This window comes from Anastrepha obliqua, chromosome 3 (genome assembly GCF_027943255.1).
Source record: "Anastrepha obliqua isolate idAnaObli1 chromosome 3, idAnaObli1_1.0, whole genome shotgun sequence".
Taxonomy (NCBI): domain Eukaryota; kingdom Metazoa; phylum Arthropoda; class Insecta; order Diptera; family Tephritidae; genus Anastrepha; species Anastrepha obliqua.
Genome location: NC_072894.1, coordinates 3,950,676 through 3,960,551, shown reverse-complemented (window position 1 = coordinate 3,960,551; position 9,876 = coordinate 3,950,676). Strand labels below are relative to the sequence as shown.

General features: G+C 39.6%; 4 protein-coding genes across 7 annotated transcripts in view; 2 read left to right on the top strand and 2 right to left on the bottom strand.

Annotated features, from left to right (window-relative positions):
* Positions 1 to 49: 49 nt before the first annotated feature.
* On the bottom strand, positions 50 to 1,864 carry LOC129242559 (mitochondrial carrier homolog 2). 2 transcript variants are annotated; one of them, XR_008582189.1, is made up of 6 exons: positions 1,513 to 1,864; positions 1,232 to 1,403; positions 852 to 1,170; positions 609 to 787; positions 413 to 549; positions 50 to 344 (listed from the first exon to the last, which is right to left on the bottom strand). XR_008582189.1 is itself a non-coding variant. In XM_054879263.1 (5 exons), exons 1-5 carry the CDS (start codon positions 1,736 to 1,738, stop codon positions 465 to 467), a joined length of 981 nt encoding a protein of 326 aa, XP_054735238.1. In that variant the 5' UTR covers positions 1,739 to 1,864; the 3' UTR covers positions 50 to 464. The 2 variants fall into 2 exon arrangements, 1 of the variants encoding a protein (XP_054735238.1); XM_054879263.1 differs by having other exon boundaries at positions 50 to 549.
* Positions 1,865 to 3,248: 1,384 nt separating this feature from the next.
* Positions 3,249 to 4,546, top strand: LOC129240243 (tRNA pseudouridine synthase-like 1). Its single transcript, XM_054875917.1, has 5 exons — positions 3,249 to 3,352; positions 3,413 to 3,541; positions 3,632 to 3,940; positions 4,005 to 4,263; positions 4,322 to 4,546. The coding sequence occupies exons 1-5, from the start codon at positions 3,306 to 3,308 to the stop codon at positions 4,544 to 4,546; spliced, it is 969 nt and encodes a 322-aa protein (XP_054731892.1). The 5' UTR covers positions 3,249 to 3,305.
* On the top strand, positions 4,518 to 5,634 carry LOC129240244 (dual specificity protein phosphatase 19). The gene has a single exon (XM_054875918.1). The coding sequence runs from the start codon at positions 4,518 to 4,520 to the stop codon at positions 5,112 to 5,114; it is 597 nt and encodes a 198-aa protein (XP_054731893.1). The 3' UTR covers positions 5,115 to 5,634.
* Positions 5,635 to 5,720: 86 nt separating this feature from the next.
* The window catches only part of LOC129240242 (breast cancer anti-estrogen resistance protein 1), a 114,210-nt gene continuing 110,054 nt past the window's right edge, over positions 5,721 to 9,876 (bottom strand). For 2 of the 3 annotated variants that reach the window (XM_054875913.1, XM_054875914.1), the window contains exons 4-5: positions 7,806 to 8,590; positions 5,721 to 7,736 (exon numbers count right to left, since the gene is read on the bottom strand). In XM_054875913.1, coding sequence (XP_054731888.1) covers positions 6,617 to 7,736; positions 7,806 to 8,590 — 1,905 coding nt within the window. In that variant the 3' untranslated portion in view covers positions 5,721 to 6,616. Of the gene's footprint in view, positions 7,737 to 7,805; positions 8,591 to 8,748; positions 9,324 to 9,876 lie in introns of those variants that run through there. The other variant, XM_054875916.1, reaches the window with a different exon arrangement.

Below are 9,876 nucleotides of genomic sequence, written 5' to 3'. Positions count from 1 at the left end.
GAATACTCACAGAATTTTCGTTGAACGCTAAGAAAAAAAAAAACACAAATTAAAACAAAACAAAGGCAGTTTTATTTTACTTCCAACTAGGGGGAGTTCTTTAGATTCGCTTATTTCTTTTTTTCGATCAGTTGTATGCAGATAATCACAAATATTGAAAATATATTTTAGTACACCAAGTGCATTTAATTTAAGCTACAGTCAACAGAAACAGGCCGTAATCAATATTTATACATCAATTTAAAAAAGTATTAATAATAAACACATTTGCATTCATTGAATATCAGACGCCGCTTCACGGTGCTGCCAATGTTGTTTGTAATTTGTCTCATTTTTCTCATTTTCTGAAAATGCTCATCAACAAATGCTGTTAGTTTATTGAAATTGCGTTGAAATCAACAGCAAAAATTACATTTGAAATGCATCGTTACTCAGTGATGGAGGTAATAATTCAAATGCTTGACTTATTGATATTTTGCAATAGTAGGTAAGGGTGGAAAGTCACCGCGCTTTCCAACAGTGAGCACTTTTGAAGAGACTCCAACAGACCTGCAAAATTAACATAAATATTAATACCATTCAACTGTAAACTATTTTCGCTGATTTACCTCCAAAATAATGAGCTGCCGCGCTTGAGTTCGCCACGCGTTTGCAAGTCATTCCAACAATCAACCCAGTTTTTGTATTTTGGCATCACCGGTGGTCTTCCTGCCATTAAACGCGAGCTTGTTACTGACATGCAGGTAGAGACCACTTGCAGCGGATAAAGAATGCTTGAGAAAGCGAACTGCATACCAGAATATATTAAACATGTACCTTTACGTAAGTAAGTTTAGAATAATTATACGAACCTGCACAAAACCTGCATTATACTGTCTACCGATTTTGTCCTTGATGGCATATTTATTCAGAACGAACACTGTCGTGCTTGTAAGTACCAGGCAGACTACGTCGCAAAGTAGTTTTGGAACTAAACCAGCAAAAAAGCCTAAAACTCCTTCCGTTTTATAAATCTCTTTAATAGAACCGAAAATCGATGAATACAGTTTTTCTCGACCAATAAATTGCGCCATCATTCGCAGTGATATAACATGGAAGGGTTGCGATACAATAATTCCAGATACGCTCAACACTACATCCCGCTTTAGATTAACTTTGAATTGAATGTAGCTGCAATCAATAGCAAAACCAAATTTGTATAAGTGTACACATATTTTTTTATTTTACTTACAGTTCTTCATCCGTGAGGTTATTGTCATCTTTGTCTTTATCATCGACCTCTGGAAGGCCCACTCTGTCTGCAATTTTCTCACTGAAGATCATGCTCACAATTGAGCCTACCAACTTAGGTGCAAGGCCACGGTAGCAGCCATAGAATCCATCCATTTTCCTGATGTATCCAGCTTAAAAACATAAATCAACAACACAAGTAACATTTTGTAACACAAATTCCTCTTATCTGTTCTCTTATTTACTTAATTGCTTTTTTTTGTTGCTTATCACATCACTCACCGTACTGAAAGATATTCGGCAACACCATTATCGGTCTACCTAAGAAAGATGTGCCAGGGCGGGGCGGTATGGGTTCATACCCCAGTTGAATAAGTACCTTTGAGTATTCAAATGGGTGAAGTGCGGCGCTTACCGCCAGTCGCATTCCAAATCTAATCCATTCGTTCACCTCTTTATTCCCTTGATCATCGCTGATATTAACAAATGTGGGGTCCAACGCGGCCATACTATAACGTGTTATTCAAATTTTTAATATATTCGCGGTAATTTTTATCCTAGGAGCAAAAGTTTGGATGTTATGGAACCGGCAGCTATTATTTTTCCCCAATATCTGTAAAACAAAATGTGACAGGTTATGAAAAAAGTTGACAGTTTAAGGCTTTGTTCGATTCGTTATCAACGTAGGGTTGCAACACTTCGCAAATTTAATGATTTGGTATCTCCGAATTGGAGAACTAAACATGTGATATTAAATTATAATTTTTTTTTAATTTGAAATTCATTAATTAATAAATTACTTATCCATTAATATAGATTATAAGATTGAGATACTTTAGTGATAACAGCAAAATTTTTGTTTGAAAGTTCATATAGTTGCGAGTTCAAAAAAATGTTGGACCTCGATGTTGGATTAAAGTATAATTTTGTGTGTAGCTGTTCAAAATTAAGCCTGTTCGATGTTTGAATCCTGTAATTTTGTAGATTTTCATCCCGCCATTTAATTAAAAGCCGAAAAAAATTATAATTTTAAGTAGAGAAGAGAAAGAGGACGAAACAGTGGTACACTTCCGCTGCAATTGTCCAGCCTTAGCTAGGAGTAGAGCAAGGTGTTAGGCAAATACTCTTTTGACTCTCTTACGGAACTATTCGATGTTGGAGTAAAACCTACCCTACGCTTCATAAGAACTTTTAAATTGTTTCATGATATATAAATAATAAGGCCCTGTGTTACACAATGGCATCACAACGGACCAACCTGGTCTAAATGAGTTGACTATTTTCAAAACCGACTGCCACAAAAACTTAACCCAACCTAGGGAAAAACATATATTTTTCGAATAGCTTATATTAAGCGGTAGGCTTTAAAACGGAGACAACCGATTTTGGAAATGGAGATAACTGCTTATAGTTTTCGAGTTATTTGTAGTCTATGATTTTAAATTTGTTAACCACACAACGACTTTTCCATATGAAGATAAGCACTGACTTTATTTATTGTTTTACTATCACAAAATTTTATTTGCACACTTTCATTTCATTGACGAATTGATTGATTTCACGTTGAAATTTATATATGTCTTACCGACTTAAAAGAAAACTTCATATAGCCATATGAAATCTTTCTAGATATGAACCTTCAATACAGAATCAGAACAGGAAAAACGGGAAACTTTTGCAATATAATGAAATATTATTTTATTTTATTTTTATTTTTACAAGAGTAACAATTATAAATAAGTGTCACACGTAAGTACTAAGCGCTGGCTGCCAAGGCCTTCGGCATAATGAAATATAATAAAAAAAAAAAATTAACGCCTCAGCCGAGAAATCGCGTCATTTTTTATTCCAATTTTTCTCAATACAGTAAAAGATTGTTTACGATTTAAAAGAATAATTAAAGTGACTATATGAGGGACTACAGTTTTCCAACGAAATCACATTTACCCTCAAAATCGGCTCTGACGCGCAAAGTACAATTAGAAATATTTATTGCTACCAAGCAACCCTCTGTAAAACATGTTGGATATGCCAAGCTGATTTGCGCAACATGCACAGTGACCAAAAGTAATATAATGAACCGGTACTTACTAAACATATCTTATATTGGTACGAATTTTCGGTGAGTTTTGTGATATTTGTTTTGAAATAAATTAATGCATGTCCACAACTTTCTTGTTAGAGGAATACAAAAAATAGTAAATAAAGTTGAGGGACCGCACGTGGACACCAAAACTATTCAAGGATGCATTGAGTTGGCTCTTCGCTCGCTCAATCCGATTAACGAAATCCAAACAGTAATTTCAAGTCGGTAAGTCCCACGTATATGCCTACTTACGAAAACATAATGACTTTTGCGGTTTGGATGCATTGACATGTGTATTTTGTTATTGTATATTAGCACCGATGCCGGTGTGCATGCATTGCACTCGACACTTCATGTTGATCTGCAACGACGCAACTCTAAACCCTTCGATCCAACTACCATAACATGTGTCCTTAATCGTCTGTTGCAAAAAAACGGATTTCCTATACGAGTGCTTAGCACACAGCAGGTCCCAGATACTTTTCATTGTCGATATAATGCACGAGGGCGAAACTACTTGTATCGATTCGCAGTGGCCAAAAATGGTAATAGTCATACTGACCGTTTAAAGAATCACGACGTTTTCATGCCGGTGGAAGAATTAGATCGATGCTACTTTTTGCAGTAAGTTTAGAACTTTTACCAAAGAGGTGATAACATTGCTCAATATTATTTTTTGTTCTTTTAGAAATTGTAACTTCGACATTGAACGTTTGCGCGCAGGTTCTCATATGTTTTTAGGCCTGCATAATTTTCGCACTTTTATGAGCGTCAGCCGACAGCGCAGTGCTACTCGAGATCATCCTAGATACACGCTACGAACAATCGACCAAATAATTGTAAAACCTGGGAAGTCGGTGGCAGTTGGTGCAAATGCTAGATTAGCCGAAAGCCTCTACGACTACTGGGATATTGAATTCACAGCAAAGGCATTTCTTTATAAGCAAGTAAGATGGTAAAAAATGAGAACTTTTAGGGTACTTACAAGATTGTTTTTTATTTCAGGTGCGACGCATGGTTGGTGCATTACTTGCGTTGGCTACCGGACGAATAGATGAGCGATCCTTATACCAAATGTTAACGATTCCTTCGAAGAACTCGTGGGATCATCGCGTGTTACTCTCACCGCCATTTGGACTTTACCTTTGTCGTGTTTATTATGACGAAAAAGATCTAAAATTACCTGAGGTATTCAATAGCAATGAGCTTGCTGGAGCAGCTTCAAACTAAACGCTCGGCACTTAAAGCCACGCAAATCACTGTGACTACAGCAACTGGTAAACGGTTTGTGGAAACAAATACATCTACCTCGACACCTATACTACTTGAAGAGCGTTCTTATGGCTTTGTGGTTGACACTAAGCCAGATACCATACCCGCGTGCATCTTACCCGGATTTCTTTATTTAGGCTCACAGGATGCCGTGAATAGTGAGAATATAACCGCATATAATTTAACACATATTCTAAGCGTTGGAATTGAGACACCGCCTATTGTGGGAAAACAAGTTGAAATACAATTTTTGCCATGCCTAGATTTGCCCGAAACGAAAATTTTAGAAAACATTGTACCACAAGCAAATGCATTCATAAACAAAGCAAAATTGGCTCATGGCCGAGTTTTGGTGCATTGCAACGCAGGGGTTTCACGCGCGGCTAGTGTGGTCATTGGGTACTTAATGTTGGAACGCGACATGCTGTTTGAAGCTGCCTACGCTTTGGTAAAGTCACAGCGGGAATGTATACAACCAAATGCAGGATTTATTGAGCAGTTAAAGAACTTAAAAATAGCCGACTAAGTAAGATATAGTATTTTTGAAAATATTATTAATACTAGTTATGTAAACACCATAATTACTTGTAGTTTTGAAATGTATCAAAAATATCTTTAAATTTTAATTTATTATTCAAGTTGTCATTGTTGTTGTAGCAACATAAACATACCCCATACATGTACGGGGAGTGCTGCTGAGTGTTTGTAAATCCGGCACGTTCCGGTAACGTAGAACCATGAAGTCATAAGTGATAGTTGGGAACAAATCATTTTTCGCAGCGTGACTGCTTTTCGAGCTTGACTCCATATATGTAAATTGTTGATATATTCAGTCCTCTAAAATGAAACACATTTGTTTATTTTTATTTTCTACATTAAGTTTTATTCAATTTTATAATTTCCTCGTTCATATAAGAGGTACAATAGGATACCACGCCGGCTTGTATCGTCTGATTTCTCCTCTCATATAGGAATACATACATACAATTTATGGTGTATAGCGATGCAATAATTTAAAATAAATCCTTACTTTTGTTAATCTTAAAGATTTTTGACTATGTTGAAATGTGTGACTGCCAGAGTTTATGGCTATTCTGATACGCAATACAAGAGACGCCAAGACACTCCTGTTCACATAAGCTCTTCTTCGCACTTTTAGAGAAAAATAACTAACTACATACCATATAAATGTAAAAATAAAAAGACCAAGTTTGATTTACAGTGGGGTATGCGGGGAGTCAATGCGAGAAGGTATGTCACATCGATAAAGAAATATCTACAATACAAATACAACAAATTAAAATAAATTAAGCTTTACATAGTCGATGTCCCTATGTATGTATAATACAATTTATTTGTGTGTACGCACATATACATTTACATAGATATGTGGTTGCATGCAATTGCATTTGTAAAAATTTGCGATTTATGTATTAATTGCTTAGACAGTTTTCGCTTAAAATATCACATTTAAAATTATATATAAATTAACATTACTAATTACATACACACACACACATTAGTATGTGGAAGTGCTTCGTCGGCGTACGCTCGTCGCGCACTCTTCCTAACTTATTCCGAAAATCGTTTGCTAGATGCCCAATTGTTTGTCTTATTGCAATACCGTTAAATCATTTCTCTCTAAACGACAAGAATTTGGCTTTTGATTCCCGACATTTTGCCGTGCAGTCAGCTTCGGTTGATTATGTTTCATTTGTGCTTAAATATCTGTTATATGCAGTAGCCCCATTACTGGTAAATTAATTGCTACAATTATTGTTGCTGGAAGCATAAAGCGTTGAAGCACATTTATTACTGTTAGCAGCGGTTTAAGTAGTTTGGCGATTTGCTCTGGGTGTGGAAGACTTTTGAAGCCCTTTGACAACTAACAACGGCAAACATCGCGTTGCTGTGTGGTCCCTCTGCTTACATACATGCATACGCATACGAAGAATACAGATGTGTATGTGCGTATGTCCGTAGGAGCGCAGTATGCGACCACGACTTACAACTCTAGGCCAGACCAATTTATAAACTTAGCTGCACGGCATGCAACATGGCGACCTTGAGATCCGCTGCCAAGTGACTAATGTCCACCACCGAGTCTACCATTTCTTGCACAGCTGTGACGCTGGGGAATTGGGCTGCGGCCTTCTTTGACTTTTGCACACACGTTTTGAGCGCCTCGGACAGCGCATCTGTGCACCGTAGAATTTTCTCGCGCAGTTCTTGTTTGGATATGTTTCGATGCACTATATCGCCAATGGTGACCAAGTTGTGTGCACTGACCACAACGAATTTGCCGTAGGCAATAAAAAATTTCGGTGGCTGGTTTTTCTCAACAGTCTCCAGGAAAGAGTCGATCGCCTGCTGCAGGTTGCCCATGTGGGTTGATATTTGCACAGCATAATAGCACACCAACTTCTTGTCTTTGTGAGTGAGCTCTTGTTTCTTGGCATTTGCGTTGTTGGTTGTCGGCGTTGTCACGTTGGAAGCGGCCATAACCGTGGTCTCGGCTGCCTTAATAACAGTGTCGAAATTCTTTTTCAAATTAGCTGGTATTGCCTCACGCAGCGCCGAATTCTTTTTCGCGGCAGCGTCTTTGGACTCAAAAGAAACATAGTCGTAGTCTTCTACCCACTCCGAACTTCCACGATTCGTAGTATTTTGGTCCTGCGTGACGCCAGCGCTTTTTGCATTGTCCATCTCTTCCTCGCCAGCCTCGCTCAGACTGCGTTTGAATAGAAGTGACGCATTGCCATGTATGAAGGAGCTGGTCTGCCGCACGTCCTCGGTGAGGGTTTGCGCGCATGCAATGAGTTGATCTAGGCTGTCGGGCGGCTTGTTGATAGTCTTGAATTTCTCCTCATTGCGCGTGAGTTGCTCCAGCGCCCAGCCCTGCGCGTCCAGCGCCTGTGTAGTGTCGTGTAAAAGCTTGTCAGCATCGCGTAAGGCCCGCACATGTGGCCGCAACTTGAGTGCCAAATTGCGATCTTCTGAGCGGGTAGCGTTGCCCAGTGCACCTTCACCGAACTCACTGAGGTCATGAAGGGCGGTACGCAAACGTACGGCGGCCAACTTAACGTCCATCAATATGGGCTCAAGCTTTTCACGTAGACGCCAGTTTGGCGTGACAAAGGAGAGCAACCTGGAATAAGTAATGAAATGTTAGTAATGAGAAATTCTTTCTTCAGCATCAAATTGCTTAAGGACATACTTTGTGATTGCATTTGTTGCTTCAAATTGTAGTTTATCGAGCGTGTACAGTGCTGAGGACAACTCTAGTGGCAGCTCCTTGGTGGCGGCGGCAGCCAGCAGTGTGGCATTGGGGGAAGATTTCTCTGCGACCGGTGTGCTTAGATTTGACGGCAGCGGAAAATCGTAGGTCGAACTGTTGCCATTCACGAATTGTGTCGGCTGCTGTCTTGGTTGGAGTAGCAATTGCTGTTGTACTGCTCGCACCGGTATTGGATTGCGACGTGGCACATCGTAGTCAGGTATATTCGCCAGCGATGAACGATTCGATGATGAAAAGGATAAGCTCAGGCTGTCGCTGGTGAGCAACGATGAATTCGAGCTGCTAGGCGTCAGGGTGTTTTGATGCTGAATCAGCGTATTTAGTGGGCGTGGCACATCATATGATTCCTCTTGTATGGGTGTAGAGCAGACTTTCATATTGAGCTGCATGGAATCGCCGAAGCGTAGCTGCGTTGGTGTACGACACACATTCTTGGGACAATCGTAATTGACTGGGGTAGCCGGCTTTGGTGTGTCATAAGTCTCGAACTCGCCTCCATTTCCGCTACAGTTTGCAGCCGTCGCCGACATCATGCAGATGTTCTGATATATACTTTGGTTGCTATAAAGCTGCTGAGATTGTGATTGTGGTTGATTCTGATGTTGTTGTTGGTAAGGTTGACTGTGCCGATGATGACTGACTGACGCTGCTGCTGCCGGCCAGTTGTAGATGTAAACATCACCGTGTCGCTGGGGAGTTATTACCTGACGAAAGGGAAAGGGCGAAAGTCAAAAGGATTAATTATGATAAAGTAAGGAATTAAAAGCGGAAACATTCTTTGCAAAGGTGTTACACTTTCATTCAATAGACAATCGCACGAGTACATGCATGCACACAAACATTGACCGACTCTCACGCTCACCTACTTAGACGGCACTTCCGCTGTGTATCCTTATCCCATAAATACGAGTGCGAACATCATGGCAAGGAGTAGTACCGTAAAAAACCATTATATCGATTTTTTACACAGCACTAGACGGAATTCAAGGTGGCACACTTTTGCACACACATTTCAAAGGATCCCATAAACTTTTATTCTGAGCCTTAAGAATTACATAGTTTTATGCGTTATCAAAATTACAAAAGTATAAAATTTTATAAAAAAGTTCACTTAAACTAGGCTGCTTCCATCCTGCAAACACTTCGGTTTGAAATCGACGCTCTTTTACTCTAATGCTTGGCAAAGATATGACCACACGCACGAACGGCAACTCGGTAGAATCACTACTGTCGAATTGTTGACCAAACAAACAGTCGTACAACTGAACAGCCAAAGGCATGGTGCTATCATCGTGGGGACATGGAACCGAACTTTAGCGCATGCGCCATATTGAGTGATGCCTAGATGGCGCTGCAAGCGTGAAGCGGTAAATACGTATTGCGCTCGGAGCAAGGACCTTCATGGCTTAGCTGTATCGCGCGCTGCATTATGGACAAACAACAAAGTGCAATACATGTCACTGCCAAGGTAAGGCAAGTGTGCCCTCCCAGCTCCAGTTTTGGCGGTTGCCGGCTTGGCGGATTGGCTTTTAATGCACGCTATTCACCATAAAGTCACGTAGGGCGTAGCCATTGTGGCATGGATTGCATTTGTATGTACGTATGTATGCATGTGAGCAAGTTGTGCAAAGTCATGCAACAGAGAAATTAAGTGCAACAGAATGTGCGAGTGTATGAGTGCAGGACATGTGAGTTTGTACTTAAACTCCTATTAGGATAAATCACTTTGCCTTGTCGTTTGCCGGTGACTACACCTGAGAAAAAGGTTATTGTGGGAAATGAATGTGGAGTGCTTTTTAATTATTGTATTTGTTGTAGGTTTTAAGGTAGATTAAAGTGGTTTCAAAACCCGCGCACATACATATGTACATACGTACGTATGGAAATGAAATATGGAACACCACTAACTGGTTATTATTTTTAATCTCTTTATTATTTGTTATTTATTTTATTATTTAAGGGGGGAAGCTGGTCTAGAGCGCAAAAAATG